Source organism: Mercenaria mercenaria, unplaced genomic scaffold (genome assembly GCF_021730395.1).
Source record: "Mercenaria mercenaria strain notata unplaced genomic scaffold, MADL_Memer_1 contig_1617, whole genome shotgun sequence".
Taxonomy (NCBI): domain Eukaryota; kingdom Metazoa; phylum Mollusca; class Bivalvia; order Venerida; family Veneridae; genus Mercenaria; species Mercenaria mercenaria.
This window is the reverse complement of record NW_026459607.1, coordinates 4,496-23,371: the sequence shown is the minus strand read 5'-3', so window position 1 is coordinate 23,371 and position 18,876 is coordinate 4,496. Positions and strand designations below refer to the sequence as shown.

General features: G+C 34.3%; 1 protein-coding gene across 1 annotated transcript; it reads left to right on the top strand.

The window, feature by feature from the left end:
- Positions 1-12,015: 12,015 nt before the first annotated feature.
- Positions 12,016-12,915, top strand: LOC128551743 (zinc finger protein 626-like). Its single transcript, XM_053532657.1, has 2 exons — positions 12,016-12,155; positions 12,642-12,915. Exons 1-2 carry the CDS (start codon positions 12,016-12,018, stop codon positions 12,913-12,915), a joined length of 414 nt encoding a protein of 137 aa, XP_053388632.1.
- The last annotated feature ends 5,961 nt before the right edge of the window (positions 12,916-18,876 follow it).

Genomic DNA, 18,876 nt, shown 5'->3' with positions numbered 1-18,876 from the left:
GCGAGACTGACCAATGACAAAGCTGCAATTCAAGACTGGTCTCCAATTTTAGTTTCAATAGAAACTTACACTGATGCATTTTGTATTTACACCAATTTTTATAGTGTAAGTTCTACACTGAATGCTTACGTAGTGAACATATAATGTATACGAACGGTTAAATATTCTAATTCTGACATATTCGTGCGCCATAACTCTATTTTCAGTGTAATTCTGTAAATATCTAAATTATCCGAGTAATTGGGATGGGTTATATATGTTTTAAGTTTTTTATGATTGCTACATAAATGCGGCATCTATTGTCCTAACACTTTGATATATCCGCGGGGCAAACCTTATGAAAGGAAAGAAAAGCGATCTGAAAGCGATCACAATTACCACCCTTTTAGCATTCAGGTGAGTCACAATGAAAAATATTTATGTCACTAATTTTTGCTCTTTTATGAATAAACAAAGTTTACCTTTCAGAAGTTAACATCGTAGATCTGTGTTAAATGGGAAAAACGTGAATCAGGACGAGCCATGGGCCATCATTATTATCATCATCATCGCTATCATCACCATCATCATCGCTATCATCATTATCATCAGCAGCAGCATCAGCAGCGTCATGATCACCACTATCATCATCATTATGCACAATGATCATGTCTTTCAACATGACTGAAAATGAAAGAAAACACTGAGCAGGTTTAAAGAGAATTCCTATAGTTTTTTTTCCTTTCATAGAATTTTTTTTAATTCACATATATGATAGGAAAATATGTGCTGAAAACAATGAACAAATAAAAACAATAGGTCACCAGGCTTGTTTTTGTGAAAAATTGTTTTGAACACACCCACTGTTGCTGAAACTGACAGCAATTTTTCAACATTTTCATAATTTTCTGCTTTTTTATAAATACCAACCAAAATATACATCTAGGCAGCACAATACGGTTTTTTCTTTTTACAGATTTTATTATATACTTATTTGATATCATAGTCATATTTGTAATACTCTATCCTTAAAATAATGGGTACAAATGAAAAACAATATTGTTTCATATTTACTTTTTGAACTTTTTTCAATGAAAAATACCCATAGTGAAGAATATTTGTTTATTAATTTTGAAAAAACTCTTTCATAGAATTTTTTCTTTTTCTCCTTGTGTATAGATAATTGTATTGTGAGCATACAAATGGCTAAAAATGTATGGGTCACCAGGCTAAATTTTATGTTAAGACCGCTAGAATACAACACCTGTTCGGACGGAAATGGCGCGAACCTGGCCAAATTGATTACATGTATGTCTGCTAAAAGTTAAAAAAAGTTTTAAAAATTCTTAATTCTTTCTATAATTGAATACTAAATAATCTGAAAGGTGATATTGTCTTATCAGTACTAAGTCAATTATCTTACATTATATGAACAACACTGTCTTTGTACTAAAATGCGATGTGAAAACACAACCACAAAAATAGCAAGATACCTGTCAGGCATGATACTTGTCAATACAACATAAACCAGTATCAACATTTGATTACTGATATAACTTATCAAAAATGTTATTTCATTCAAAATTCCTCATATTTAAGATTGTCTGTAACATGTTTCAACAAATGTTGACTTCAGTCCAGTTTTCCATAGAAAGTGTCGGCTGCGCAGAAAAATGCGCATAAAAAACTATAGGAATTCCCTTTAAAATAACATTATCTTCTGGTTTCCGTTTAAGATATTGTACTGCTTCTTAAAATTCAGTGCAAATATTTTTCATAGAAATGAAATTCTCAGAAGAAATTCATAAATTGGAGTAAGAACTTTGTAGTACTTTATAAAAAACATAACTTTTTGTAAATAAGGCTCAAAAGTCAACAGTGTAAAAATATCAGAAAATATCATTATTGTCGAGTTACACTTCTTTTGGTGTTTTTCTCAAGTGCGACATCATGCTGATACTGGAAATTTTCACAGCATCGGAAAATGCAGACCTCAGTAGACTATCAGGTAGCAATCTGGCAGTATGTTACTTAAAAAGGTAAAAAAAATATATTCTAAATTACACCCGAATAAATATCAAAAGTTCTTCACAAATATTTTTACCTTCAGATGTTCTGTAGTCTGCCAGCTGTACCAGCAGAAGTAACCATTTCAGAGGTGTGATCTCCGGAGTGACGACTGGCTGAGACAAATCTCACTGGATGTCCTCAATATTTTGGCAAGTATCATCCACCATACAGCGATCTTGTCGTCTTTGATCTGCAAATGAGAGTTTGGATAATAAGTCTGTAATCCCGCCTTTTTATTAGCCGTTGCTCGCTAGTCCAATTTCTAAGTGTTTTATTGTTGTTAACTTTTATATATTTGTGAAGAATGGAAAAATCATGCACAAAAATAAAAAAGAAAACATTTGTAGACAGAAAAGGAGATAAAAGGAAAGAAACTGACGGCACAAACAATAAATTAAATGAAAAGAAGACTGAACGAAAAATAAACAAAGTGACGGTTCATTGAGTCGCAAAATTCTGTTATTTATGTTGTTGTTTCTTTGTTGGATTTTTAACGAATCCTTACCAATTTCATTCAGATAACGACTTACCAGCTGATGAAATAAGACCCTCCCGGGACACGTGCAGGTACCCGAGTAGAAACACTTACCTTTCTTTGACCAGACTTTTAGGTTTTAAAGACATTAATCGATCAGCCTTTTCAATTAATTTGTCCAGTATCATGTATAACAGTATACTGGTCAAGACTGTACACAGCTTATGGTGTACTTTAAAACGGTTACCTACACAATTAGAGTTGGCTTTAAAAAGTTCTTGTACAGACTGATTGATTTGTAACCACGAAAAATAAAGTTATTATTCGTATCTTTTTCTTATTTAGCTCAAGTGCTAAAATACCATACTGAGAATACATAATTCTGCAAAAAGACACGGATACATATAATAATAATTAGCAAGAGCAATGCCTATTAATCTAAAAAAAAAAAAAAAAAAAAAAATATCGTTTACTCTTTGTAATGCTAAAACGTTAAATGTATAATTCCGCCCGACAGATAATTTTTTAAAAGCATTGATAAAACACACTTCAAACACACGCATGTATTTCATACCAAAATCATTATTAATATCATATACATATTTACATTTTAGCTTTATATTTTTTAAAACATATCACTAAACGATGAAGTCGTCAACTTTTTATGGCAGCTGCTAGTACAGCAAACGTGCTATCGTCTGCATAACCGCTGTGGGGAATCACGTGATCAAAATAATCTCTAAACCAAAGTTATATTTTGAAGAACATGAATAAATTTCATTCCATGATAAGACATGAAATTTGTTAAATTATTATGTAGTGGACAATAATGATATATATTCTGTAATTACAAACACTAAAGAAAGTAAGAAGCCTTAGTTTCTTATTCTTCGGAAGGCGAGTGTGATTGAAATCTAAGTAGTTCTATGATACATCTATGCTGTCATATGACAGACTATATTTTAGATATACAGCAAAAGTTGCTTCAATATTTTCCCGTATTATTCATAAATTCATTTTGGTTTAGAGATTATTTTGATCATGTGATTCGCCACAGTGATAACGTGCGTAAATTTCTCGTACCTAATACGCCGGAGTGATGTTAACACTATGAGATCTAGTTTGACTTTAATACAAATTCTATGGAATACAACGTTTGAAAAAAAGTCTGGCATACAGTGACTGAGGAAAAGCGCGGAATGTCCTTTTTTTCCATATGCATATGAAGAAAAAATTAACAAGCGAATTCGATGAATTGGAATCTTACGTCGAATGAGTTTGTGGTGAGGAACTGCAAAGAAATTGTTCGACAAAAAGTTAAAGATGAAAATACTTTCATTAGTCAGGATAAAGTAAAGTAAAGGTTTAAAGTTGAGTTTCTTTTTTGACGTGGGTAGTCAACGAAAGTCCCCACCTGGAATCGATTGAACAACCTATTTCCAGCCGAGCCGAGTGCAAGTAGTCTAGGCCGATACTACTGGAAACTATCAGGAGCACCGCCTTGCGGGTGAAGACGCTCATCTGATTTGTTGTCCTGTCCGTAAGTCCAAAAGGGGCCATATTTCTTGCAGAAAGCAATCTAGAGTTACAGTACTTGCTGTTCAGAGACAACTTTTAATGGCAAATAACTGCTTCAAGTTTTAAAGCAAGAGCTTTGACCGTTAAGGAGAAAAGTTGACCTATATGCAAAACTTAAACAAAAAATCTGATATTTTCTAAGTCCAAAAGGGGCCATAATTCTTGCAAAAAGCAGGATGGAGTTATGTTTCTTGCTTTACAGAGTCTGCTATTGATGGTGAACAATAGTTGCAGCTATAGTTTCAATACTTTAGGAGAAAAGCTGACCTAAACATAACCAAGAAATCTGATATTTTCTAAGTCCAAAAGGGGCCATAATTCTTGCAAAATGCAGGATGGAGTTATGTTGCAGACCAGAGTCAGCTATTGATGGTTAACAAGTGTTGCAAGTTTCAAAGCAATAGCTTTGATAGTTTACGAGAAAAGCTGACCTAAACATAGAACTTTACCAGGAAACGACAACGTCGATCAAGTAATGACAACTCTTCTTTTTTTCTCTCAAAAAATCAGATGAACTAAAAATGAAAAAAAAAGTTTGGTGGTGGGTATGCGGATGCACAGGCCGGTCTGGATCCATGCTGGTCACAAAGGTACTATGTTGCTTTTCTCATGGCACGGCTCAATTATGCTACTTAAACAGGAAAATCTGCGATTTCTAAATCACATCTCATTTTACAAATAAACATACTTAGTCTAGTAGTTTACCTTTCAGACAGAAGTTGTTTCTTTTTCTACTCTTCATACAAAGGCAAACATCATAGATCTGTGTATACTGTTAGAAAGAAAGACACGCCATAGATCGTCATCATCATCACCATCATCGTCATCGTCAATCTTTACAATGATGTCGCCTTTCAGCCTAACTGGAAAATGAGAAAATATTGTGCATGTTAACAAAATCTGACACTGTCCTTTTAAATTTTCATACGGCTTTAAATGTTATGCTAAAAACATCTGTCGAAATAGATATTATGCATAATTACGTGATAAGAAAAGACGCTTCTTTTTATACTGCACATAAACTTCTACAGTAACAACCATAAAGGGAGGTAATAAAAAATAACATATTCAACAAAACTTTTACTTTGTTCATCAGTATTCAAGCTTTTGACAATTATTAGAGAAAACAGTAATCAGAAATAGGACTTAACGTGAAATTAATGTATTTATGTTCATAACGAAAATTAAGGCAACCAGAGTTTAAATGAAGGCTTTACTAGTATGAGCCTTTAAGTTATAGTTACTGTTTCTTAAAGTTACGTCCACTTATATTTCATTGAAATGAAATTCTCAAATCAAATTCATATTTTGGAGTACTGTAAGGATTTTGAATAATTAAGCAATATATAACTTTTCATACAGCCGAGTCAAAAGTCTGGAAATTCTTCAAATATGTAGCTTTTAAGACTAACAGCAATCAGTAAAATGATTACTTAAAAAGGAAAAAAATACAATGTATTCGATTTTCTAAATCGCAACCAACAATGTTTTAGACAGATATCATTTACCTCTAGATGTTCTTGTCTGTTTGCTATACTAACATTGGACAGATGTGGCACCCGGGGTGGAGACTGGTACGGCAAATCCCAGGGTCATCAATATCTTGGCCAATATCATCCGCCATACAGCTATCTTGTGTATCACTCGCACCTGAAAATGAGAGATTTAATAATGACTCTGCTTGCCTACCTTTTTATTTAGCGTTCTAAGTATTTGAGAGAAAAAAGGAACGCCAAAATTAAATGAAAAATATACATTCTAATACAAAAAGAGAGGCAGATAATAAAAAATCAATCAATTGACGAAAAGAATTAATGAACAAATAAACAAAGAGGATAAAAAAACTGTGCAAACCTTTTTTTCTACTTGTACAGGATTGGCACGCTATCACTGATATTATACATGTAGTCCAGAGAAAGCCCCGTTCTTACTGAACCAAATTGTGAATGAACATGGCCCCAAGCTACATCTGCCTGAATGACACGTTAATTAATTCACAAAGGTGAGTAAAAAATCAGTTTCATGAGACGTGTACTTGCTAAAATACTCGAGTGACGGTTCACTGAGTCGCAAAATTATGGCTTACATCTATATTGTCGTTTGCTGGGTTCTCCGTAACACCCGCCCATTTTAGTCAAAATGTGCTTCTCTGTGCATTATTTCAGACACGGATAGATACCTAGGCAGAATCACTGGCCTTCCATAAACCGACCGTTCGGACTTCAAAGATCTTAGCCGACAAACCTTTTAGCAACTTTACCAAATCTTATACACAGGCACCGGACGAAACTTTACCCTTATATCATGAAATAAAAAGGGTATGAAATAGGTAAAAAAAACTTCTTCTGAGCCCTGTGATCTCATTATCAACTTAATGAAATGCCTGCCAGGTCAATATTCAAAACTGTTGCACGAGGTCGGAAAGACCGAAGACCAATAGTTTTGACTTTTGTCAAGCAAGCTTCGTTAAGTGTTTGTTACATGATGTAAAAAGATTAATTTTCGTAGTTTTTTTTCCATCTTATTTTTGAGTTATTAGCCCAGTAAAAATGATGACAATAAACTGTGTAGTCAAACAATGGACGCTACCGCCACCGGAGTCAAATATTTCCTTGCCGTTTCCAACAACTATTACAAAATATCTCGGTTTATATGTTCCTCGTGACATTTTGTACGATTTTGACAAAAATATCGCGGATTTGGAAGTTGACCGCGACATTTTATACACGAACGATAAATGGCCGCAACCGGCCACCATAACATACTGAGTCTGTTGACTAATACAGGTACTTAAAAATAATTCAATGTTACAGTCCAAAAAGACTTAATGTAATATGACGAACTGCTGAGAAATTAGCATGGACATTCTCTCCATACAATCGTTGGTTTCTCACGTAAATGTTGACTTTTTGTGCTTTTTGTTTGTACTCGCGCATTGTCACGTCAACCCCTCACGGGTATCCATCTACAAATTACCAGTCGAATTTTGCCTTTTGTTGACAGAGAACCAACTTTTATCCAAACACTTATTATTCTTAATTGCTTTAAATACTGCATATCAGTTACAATTTTATTAATAATGTTTTATGAACTAAAGATTCCTGCGCAACTTTTTGAAACTTCGTCAGATCGTTGATTGGGTCCTTTTTGACGTTGTCTAGATATGTCATTTTATGCCTCGGATATCACATATTTTCGTATTTTAGTGCTGCAGACCTAAGCATTTTAGAAACATTTTCAAAAGGAATTTCGTGTTAAAACTGTTGATTCTACGGAAGCGTGAAAGGCCCACAAGAGGTATATACGTTTTAGTATGTTATGGCAATTAAAAGGATATGCTATGAAAGTGTGTCTAATGTAGAAACATTTGTAAATTGAAATTGTGGAGCTTATGTTCAATCACAATAATCCGCGTAGACATGTCTTTTGCAAGTTACTTGCTTAGATACATGTATGCAAGCATCTCTCAATATGACAAAAGGCCTTGCACATCTGTCCAACTTATATTTGATTCGTTCTTATCATATTTTGTTGCCGTTTTACTATCGCTATTTGTATTCGAATGCCAAATGTAACGTACTGATGGGCAGGTCGTCACTTAAGGTGTAAAATGACACCCTGATCATAAACCTGGTTTGTTTGTAGAAGTCGTAGGGGCTCGTGGTCATGATACTGTACAGGAGCCCAGTTATTTCGCCTTACTGAATCTTGCATCTAACGATACTATGTCTTGATTGTACGGGCAATATACCACTAAGATATGCCGCTCTTTATGTTTAAGCTAAGCATTCTAACACGGGGGTATTTTGTTCGCTTTCCAGAAGATTTTACTCACTTGTTGAACTCAATTGCGCATGATCTATTTACCCTTTTTAGAAACATGAAAATGACGGTGAACCAATTGACCATGCTGAATCTGAACTGCTTGTCGCATTATTACAACGAAAGTAGATTGTATTACAGTGACACCGGGGGCCAGTTGTGTATATGGCCCGGGTTCTTTAAATTAAAAAGGTAGATGTACTTCAAAGGTATGTATATTCAACTGGTTATTAATGGTGTTACGCTAAAATAACGGGAAATAGACGACTGAAAAACTGTTACGGACGTGACACTTGTATTACTTGTAACGTGTTATAAGAATATTTAAGAACACCGTTCAAAGAAATCTAATAACTTTGACCTTATTGTCTACATTGCTAGTTTTATGCAAAACTGTTTCTCAATTTGGTGATATCCAACATTTATTCTACATTTCTCGGTTTTTAGACAATAGTTGTAACAAGATTTGTATATTCCAGGCTATGTTCCTTTTTAGGTACATTTATTAACGATAAATCAAATGCTGCTTACATCCAAGCAGAAAAGCAAATATTGAGAATATTTTTTCGCCGTTGTTAATTAGTGACGTCAGCGACGTGAACGTAAAATATAACGCTGTGATGTAATACGGCTTTATGCTGGGTCCACTTTCTGTAACGTCGGCAATGTTAGCTTCATTGATACTTCTGGCTACACTATCTGACCATTCTAGAATATCAAAAAAGCGATATTTTTTTTCCATGCGTACAAACCAGACGTCGGGATTACGTTTAAAAGACTAGTGTCTTCAACAGTGTCTTTTTGTAGCAATATTCTTATTTGCCAATATTCAGACAAGTTTTACACACATAAATGTTAAAGATACAAAATAAAGTATGTATTAACTAACATATGCCCATATTTATTACATTTCCAAAAAGCGAGATACCCAAATTATAATTCATCTCATATAAATAATAAATTTTAGAAAGCAATAACACCTTAAAAGTTAAAGATTAAAATTCATCCCGTCCTTTTAGACTGAGTAATAGACGTTTCCTTTAGTCAGTTGTCATATGACCTATAATTATGTCGATGGGACGTTATTAACAAAAAGGTGAAAATCAGGTAATGTGGTATCATTGTATAAAAGTATTTCATTTCAACCACTAATTTGGCTAACAATTACGTTTTTGTAATAATACTGGCGTTTATATTATATGAGGTTTCATAAGTCCTATTACAGTGTATTCTAAATATTTACTGAAAAGCTATAAGATTCCTTTTTCGTATTGACGTCACGTTATTTGGCATTCTCCGACCGTATATGCACCTGATGTCTTTAAGGATATGACATACAGTGTTCTAAAGCTTTTAGAGGAACATTTTAATGAAATTAGATAATATTATTTTTTTAGAAACAATATATAGCTGAACCTTGTATCATATCCCAACACAAAAAGATGTTATATGCCGGGCCAATGGCGCCAGACCAGAAAGAAAATGCCTCTGTACATGTTATACCCTACCCCTAGCTATTCCATAAGAACCATGGTCATGAACGGGAAAATATACTAACCCGTTTCAATCGCACATTTCATACCTATAACACGCAGTTCGGTAAATGTGTACTATGGATATCAAACAAGTGGTAATTTTTCTTCCATGTGTATCGGTCACATTTCTTCAATACTTCTCAGACAAACAACACGTAGCTTTTAGTTTTTTCAACGTTTCACAAAAAAACTTGCCCTGGTGAAGTTCCGTTCTAAATTACAAAACAAAAAATCGTTTGTTCCTATTCTTCCTTTTTTCCATATCTTTATAGAAACATGTGTATCTTTTTGATCAGATGATAATTTATAGTGCACTGCATTGTTTCTGCTATCCGTATTTATTTACTTGATTATAGGTATCAATTACTTACATGTACATGTATTTTCTAGAGTAGTCAACGGAAGAAAATGGTACACTGGTATCCAGTCCTACTAAATTTATCCAAGACCTGCCTTCAGTTGCCATAAATATATCAGTCACGTGACTATTCTATCTACACCAGGTTTTATTTAGAACGGTCCTCACTCGTTCTAATCATTTCGGAACACTTCTCTTTTTCACTCCATTTACTTTAGAGTAGATGCAGAATGTTTGCAGTGGTACAGGTAATACGCGGCATGTTTAATAAGAAGGTTTGAATGATGTTCTGCGGTTTTCATTATCTCAGCTAATGATGCAAGTTAAAATAAATTACGCCCTGGTCATTCTGTAATTGGCGGTCTCACGGTGGGGAAACCAAAAATGCAACGTCATCAAAACCCAACGCAAATGAGCTGTCCACACCAGAATTAACGTCGATTCAGGTAAGAAAGGTCTTGTAACTTTTTTATTACTGCAGCTTTCGACTCCAGATAAAGAGCACCGTACCCGGCCCGGAGCATACTATTTAGCGGTAGTGTTCCATGCTGTACGTATAGCTTGGTTTTTTCCCCAAAACGCGAACAGTTGGCTGAGAGGGCATGAGCTGTTCCACACTTTTGTCTAAGAAAGTGAGTTTTGACCGTATTTTGCGAAATGAAGACATTTTTGACGCTCAGTAAATATCAGCGACTAACATAATACTCAACCATTGTTTTATTTTGCTGTTTTCAAGGATATCGGACGATATTTCATTCAAAACAAGAAACATTTTTAAAATGAGAACATCCACACTTGCGACTTTGTTGGAGAACATCCACACTCTTATTTGTGTTGGAAATAATTTACCAGCAAATTCTCCTATCGAAGTGCGAAAGCCACCAAATGAGTTACATTTTTTTAGTCCCAGCGATATATACCTACTACTGATATAGTAAAGTAAAATTTCACCTGAACTATAGTGGAGAACGGGTAAAATAATACAGAGCTGACTCCATTTAGAAAGAGAAATATTTTTCCTTCTTTGTTTCACCTTATTGACCATTTATTCACATTTTGTGGAACAAAAGTCTGATAAATTGTGCACTGAGTCAATATCTACACTCTCTGTGTAAGCCTGCCCATGGTAGCACTTTGATATTTATCCTTATTTTTTCTTTCTTTATGGTTTCTAAGCAAACTTTATAAGCAGAAATGTTTTAACATTGCTTGTGTTGTTTAATGCAACTTGGCTATCGTACTATAGGTTATTGCAAAAATATGCGACAGATTAATGCAGCAAAAATGAACAAATAAAACTCTTATTTCCAACTTACTTTGTAATTATTGTAGATTCATATTTTTCAGGAAAAGAAATGGACCAGAATTCTGCTCAAGTCTGCAGATTCTGCGGAAAGGTATTGTCAAACAAATCAGCGCTTCGGCAGCATGAAGCAGTTCACACTGGACTTGGCCGTTACCAGTGCTGTGAGAACGTGTTAACTTAACACGTCACAGGTCAGTTCTACTTCTTATCTCTCAGTAAGTGTTGATCGCTTTCGAACAGAGCTGTCATTTCTAAATAAAATATGTCAGTATGGCATTGAATTAGTTCCATAGAAATATGTATCAAACTGTATTAATTGATTTTATTGGAATGTGTGAGTGTAATGAACATGTCACGCACTATTGACTCTATTTAATGTATGTACAGCAATATTTGATTTTTTTGTAAAAGTTAGACATTCATATTATTTTCAAATGTGTCCTATTTCATTGTGCACGCTTTTCCCTTTCACGTCAGAAAATCCCGGTAAAACATCGGTTATTATACCCTAGTCACACATACGGCGCGGATAGGTACGTCTAGCTACGGATAGAAACGTATTATCCGTACCTGAGCCGTACAGACTGGTACGGATTGATACAAATTACTACTTTAAGGTACGTCTCAGGTACGGATAACTACGTTTCAATCTGTGGCTAGATGTAGCTTTCCGCGCCGTATGTGTGACTGGGGTACTAGATTGAAATATTATGCTCTTATTTATCAGTATATATTATATTTGTATCACCCCATCTGCATGTACAGGGTCGGTCCGTCCTTCCGTCCGCCACGCTTTGTTGTTTACCGAACTACGGTTTTATCTTACTGAAAAATGAAGATTTTTAGGAAATAAATCAGAAGTAGCCAAGAGGTAGAGCACCCTTGATGAGTCATGCCAAACAAATATATGTTACTAGTAGCTTCATCACTTGTGCGCTCAGCATTGAGAGTGGTCAATCCAGTGACAGTAAAATGTGACAATGTGGGTATTATGGCCCGTGTCTTTGGCGCAATATTCTTGTGTTGGGCATTGTACTCACTGCTACAAACTTTAAACCATTGTCATTTATATCAATAATTGTTGTATAAAGACGCTTTTCCAGGGCAAATAAACACACATAACGAGATGTGATGTTGTTTCTACTATAATGTATTTCAACTACGGCTTGTGTCTCAAAGATATACTGTGAAATCATTTAATTTCTTGGGCATGAAATTTCGTGGTTTTGGTCAAAACGGTAGTTTCGTGGGGACATGAATTCGTGGATTTCAACTTTTGAACATAAAATGAATGGGAATTTTACATTTTCATTGAAAATATTAAAACTAGTTCCACTTTTAAGCGGCATTCGCACGTGTCGCTGTTAATAACGATAATATGTTTCAAGTTTATTTATTAGATCCATTAGGCTCATAAGCCCATGAGGACAACAGTTCAATACATGTATGACGAACAGTGAAAAATGCAAATACATAGTACATACATATATCATACATTTAATATAAATTTCATTTCAGATGTTCAAAACATGATGAAGTACGCACATTTGTTTGTGTGGAGTGCCACAAGGCATTTCCTACAAATGCCGACCTGACACGCCATAAGAAGCGCGAGAAGAAAATTGGTTTGAAATGTGATATTTGTGGTGTAACAGTTGCCGGAAAAACTGATCTTCAAGAACATTTAGACAGCCATAGCAGGGAGAAGAACTATAGATGTGAGGAATGTGGACGGGTCTACAAATACCGACGGAATCTAAGCCGGCACATGAAATCTCACAAGAAGGATTAGAATCTCTTTCCCGCATGGTGCTTAAGGTAGTTTTGCAAGTCCGGATTCATTTTAATACAATCTAAATTTTGAGTAATCCTCGAATTTTAAAAAAAAAAAAAAAATTAAAATCTTTTTTTTTTTTTTTGGTACATATAAAGCGGAAGGGTCATGTTTTTTCTTTTTCTCGCTAGATAGAATGTTTTAATCTGACAGAAAGTTATCGTAACAGGAACCTCAGTCGTTAATATATGCTACTGTCTGAAATATGATGAAAAAGAATGTATATGTCCGTGATGTACTTTCTTATCTATTTAGCATTTTTGATTTTTCAATTTTTTTTTTTCTGTAGGAATACAGAATTGTTTTCATTTTTTGATCTCGGATTTCACATTCAAGAAATGGACTTTTCTTCCGCTTGTTGAATCCTGGTTTAAGTCTACGTAATGATACATTGTATGCCTTTCTGGGTTATCAACTTATCAAACGTGCAGATTTACCTTAAGTGATATTTTTGTATTGATCAGTTTAGGTTGTACGGTTGTGTATGATAAAGAGACCTGTTTCATGTTTTCTGAATACAAAATGTTTGTATCTATGAAACGGTGTGTGACATATATAAATATACTCAAGAGCAAATACTCAATGTCAGACGTAGGGCATTTATGATTCTCTTGTTTGTTTGTTTGTTTTTTTTTTGTGTGTTTGTTTTTTTTTGTTTGTTTTTTATTTAGTTGTGTTTATTGATTATCTGATAGATAATTTGTATTTGCAATAAGACTGTTGTGATCATTATTTTTTAAATTCGTACCTTTTTAAACTTTTTGTATTTGAAATATAGAAACAAACGTATTATATAATGGCGGGTGCGTACATGCGTTCGTCCGTAATATTTTAAGTCCAGAGCAGAGCAATGTTCCGATTTTCGGAGTTATTGGTTAACATGTCGAGATGTTTCGACAGAAAATTAAAAGAAAGAAAAAATCATGAAAAATGTCAACCCGTACGTCTTGTTTTGAATTCAGCTGTTTATCATTGTAACCGTTCAAATTTAGAACTGCTGACATATATGTCACAGGTCCATCTTAAATGCATCGAGAAGGCTTTTAGCTAGGCCTATAGTTTTCTAGATACGTCTATATTGTTGAGTCGTTCAAGACTTCTTTGTATACCAAATGAGATTCTTAGATAAATGAAAGTTTACATATGTATGTTATTTTTATATCGGTTGTGTTCATTTGTTTGTGTTCTAATTACTACAATAATGCGATTTAATCTGTGATTTATACATGTGATTTTATCTGTGATTCTATTTTTATTTTGATAATTATGAATAATATATTTTAGATATATAATCATATACTGATCAAAGCTTCTTACTAGACTAGGATTTAAATTGGCTGTTTGAACATTTTAAGTGAACCGTATAATACGGAGTTTTATGAATAAAAACAACACTTTAATCTTAGTAAAAAAAATGAGGACGTAAGAGCTGGATGAGAGTATTAAATAGTCTGTGTCTCTATTGATATCAACTTGCATGATCTTGCAAAATTCGTGCACTGCACAGCTACACGTATATTTCGTGGTCAATAAGGAGATTATTTAAGAGCATGTTTTACTTTTAGTCAATACAAAAATAGTTCATGTTTGATATATCTAACGTTACGTTTTATGACGTTGAATTAAAAATGCAATTGCATATTATCAACAGTTCTGTAAGAAGTTTTGCTCATTAGAATTCTTTTGTTGATATCTGTGATTTTTGATATTTAGTATTTTATGTCAGACCTACATACAATCATTTACAAATGATTTTTTTAATAAAAACAGAAATGTGATTAAAATAACATCATTTATTGTTCATTCAGCATCCTTAGTTAATAGATAAAAAAAATCAAATGCAATAAGGTGAAGCTTGTCGACTCGAAGTTTCAATTTTAATATGGATCCAACTCGATCTGTCCAAATTATTCATTGACTGTTTGTTCATTTCTTCCAATGGTTCGAAACACTTCTGGTAGCTTCTACTAAATATATGTAAATATTCACAAGATTGAAGCAAACGATTACTCAACAGACAGCAATAATGTTCTTTTACTGAACACATACAAAAACCGTTAACTTGAGGAAAAGATCTAAAGCGTTCAGAAGTTTGTTATCCTGGAATACACTTGTCCTTTGCTGAATTATAACTAAAGAAATAGCGAAAGTTAAACATATTGTGGTTTTCTGTAATCTGAATTAATCGTCAATTCCCATCCTCTTTGTAAGCAACATTTTACTTTCATTTCGGCATGCTGACTCCCAACGTACACCAAGAGAGCCTCTCTGTATAGCGTTTCGTTCCAGGGACACAGTTGCTTCTTTCTTTCTGCCAGCAACTCTGCGTCTCTCCTCTGAATCGAAAAAGTGATTCCTGTAAAATGATTGAAAGTAATTTATAATATATTAACATACACTCACTCTGGGCAACCGAATTTTAATGTTACCCTGCCTGTGCGTATAATCTAAACATTTTGGGTAATGCCAGCGTTGGTTTTGTCCGACCAAGTTAGAACACTATCGAATAACTGGGACTTTATTGCACTTGATTTTGTAAGTGTTATTATTACTTTGCTAATACAATCAAAACTGTTTGTAAAGACCACCCTTGGAAGAGCCAAAATATGGTCTTTATTGGGAGGTGTTCTTTATTCACAGGTTAGATATAATGTAAATGTTAAAATGGGAAAAACATATGGTCTTTAGAGCCAGATGGGTGGTCTCTGCCCAAAGGTGGTCTTTAACACAGGCTTGATTGCAATGTATAGGTTACTGATTATGCCCGAGATGAAGTTTTAACGAATTGATCCATACATATTGATAACTCCTTACGTTACACTGTCATCAAGTGACTTAGAAGCTTTATACTTAAAGAAGATCCATCAACAGAATACTACATTTGTGACTTCCCACATTAATTTTATTAAACAGGTTAAATAAAATATATAAAATCTTCAGCAGAGCCTCGCATTTTATTATTTTATTCAACTCGTTTAATAAATTTATTATGAAATACCATTCATGTAATATCCTATATTTGTAAAAAAGAATGGCTTGTAAAGAAATTCTTTATACTGACATTATCAAAACGTTTATTACCAGTTCTTCTCTACAATAAAAAATGTAAACAACATACCTCGGAATTATGGATTTTATAGTTGTTGAGCCTCGATTTTGACATGCGTCACAGGAATCTTTCTGTACGTCTGGAACAAACTCGTCTATGTCTTCCACTAATGTATACGCTGTAGACTTGGATGTACGATATGTAATTTTCTGAAACATGCAAATGTTAGATAAATCATAAGATATTTGTATGAATAGGCAAAGTAAGCCTATTGTCGGTTCTTTATGCTAAGAGTAAATATATAAATATATTTTTATTTTGATTATTCAAAATCAAAATAAAAATTTCACCAAGAGCTGTCCGTTAGACAGCGCACTCGACTCTTCCCAGTGCTTGACGCTAAATTACAGCTTAGCCATTAAAAACCTTTATAAAACTTTAACCAAAAAATCTCACTTATAAAGCGGAATAACTCTGTCAAAATTCAATCAGTGATGGAGTTTGTTCCTACTGGTGGCGACTTTGATAGTAAATACCTATTTTAAGTTTCAAGTCAATCGGTTTGATAGTAACATAGATATTTGACTTCATCTAAAACTTTAGCTAACGGAGACGCCGACGCCGGGGCGGGTGCAATAGCTTTACTTTTTCTTCGAAATGTCGAGCTTAAAATGAAATGTGAATAAATCCTTGCATGTGAAAAATCCCGACATTGATTTATTATATTGGGAATGAAAATCATTACCATTTCTGAAACAATAGTATAATATCAGACATTTAATTGCAACATAAATATTATGTGTTACAATGTACCTTTCCGGGTTAAGGTATTAGGCCCCTAATAGTAATGTTTAAAAAATGGCATTTGCTTGGCATATTCTTACAGTTGACCGTGCTTCGCACTAATATGCAAATTTTTAAAAACTTTTACCATGCCGTTTTTTTATAAATTTTGTGTAATTTATGGTATTTCCTAAAGCTCAAGTAGAGACAAATTTCAAAATGGTGGCCTTTATCCGAAACGTTTTCAGAGAATTTATTATTCCATTATTTTTTATGAAAGAAACATCAAACTATTGGTAAACAATCATAAAACTTAAAATAAAAACTGTCAATATCATTTTTTTCTAGGGTGCCTCGAGTAAACGAATTTAATCAGACAGAATTCCAACTCCAATATTGAAAAATTATGGTCGAATCCTGCGGGACTGTTTTGAATTTTGCTCACTTCATTCAAAAATAACCTTGGGGCAGAAGTAAAACCTACCTACATTTCTTCCACAATATGTAATCTAAAGAATGAAGGGAAAATAGAGAACTTTTACCGCATGTAACTCAGTATTTTTAAAGATGTCTAACTCTACCCCTTCTGTTTTAGATGTAAATTCACTTTTAACAGCAAGCAATCGCATATCAAATGATTTTTTTCCATTTTTGTACAATAAATCATTAACAAGTCTTGAAAGAAGTAAAAGCTTACTAGAAAAAAAGGAAAACAAGGGGAAAAAAATTGGTCCCAGTAGGGCTTGAACCTACGACCCCCTGAAAATTGCTGTCAAAGTAGGTTTATGGTAGGAATTGAATACTCTTCAAAAAGGAGGTACTCTATTATGGGCCTAATACCTTAAGACGAATATGCACTTGTTCTAATGCTGTTCCAACGAACTGTCCAAACTCTTTCGTCGTTACTGTACCCTGCCCTCTCTTATCATTAAGCGTGAGTTCTGAAAAGAATGTTTCCCCTATCATGCTACTGAAAGCCCTGACATTATAGCTGTTTCCGTGGCAGAGAGAATATAGCAGAGCTTTGGCATCTATGCTGGCCACTAGCGCTTCCCATAACTGTAACGGCCAACCCTTAATGTACATTGTACGTGGTGGAAAGTGGGGAAAAATCTACATCACTTAATAGTCGCTTTCGCAAGCCATTTCGCAACACGAATCTGTCTATTGCAGAAATACCTGGACTATCTTCGGCATGCCACCAATTTCTCACATCGTTACAAAGGTCGGCAGCTTGAATGTCACCATTCAATCTCATTTCGTTTTCAACTGCCTCGGAAAAGTGAGTTTCAGCCATCGACACTGACATTGGGTCTGTTACTTCTTCTACCATTATTTGTGTTAAGAACGTTCTTCTCGACTTGGCGACTTTAATCCAGGGTGCATTTGGTATTCCATCTAGCCCTCCCTTGCAACTCTTGCGTCTTGCGCGTGTAAGAAGGTGTGTAGAGTCTATACTACGCACTTCCAGCTGTTGTCTACGCTGACTAAACTCGAGTGTATAAAACCTATCATTTGGTGCCCCTGTATCACCAACTGTAGGTTTATCTGCCAGTGATGATGTGTTTATCCACTGTGCTAGCCGTTCTGGCCAAATGAATTCAGCGTATACACTATTCAGTACTTGTTTAGACACTTTCTTTGACAACACGGACGATGCAAGTTCAGACAGAGTTCTTACTTTCTGCTTACGGACTTTCTTTTAAGCAACTTCGAAATCCATGCCTTTCAATACCCGAATATGTTGTGATAGCTCATGGATTTTCATTTGCTTTGAAATAGACTCTTTTATGTTCAATCCCTTTGTCTTCTTCAGGTATCTCACTATTACGCGTATTTCTACATCTCTGAGCTTCTTAAGACTTTCTGGGCTCTTAAAATGTTCATGGATTATATTTAGATTTATGTTATTCCACATTTGTTTTTTATTACATTTTCTGTCTGTTTTGAGAAGCGACAAAATATTTTCCGCGTCTACGTCATCAATACTTATACCTTCGTCCTGGTTCGTACCATTTTTTTCAACAGAGACAACTTGCTCATTTGTAGACAATTTAGTGGTGATGACATTTTCATTTTGTTCTATC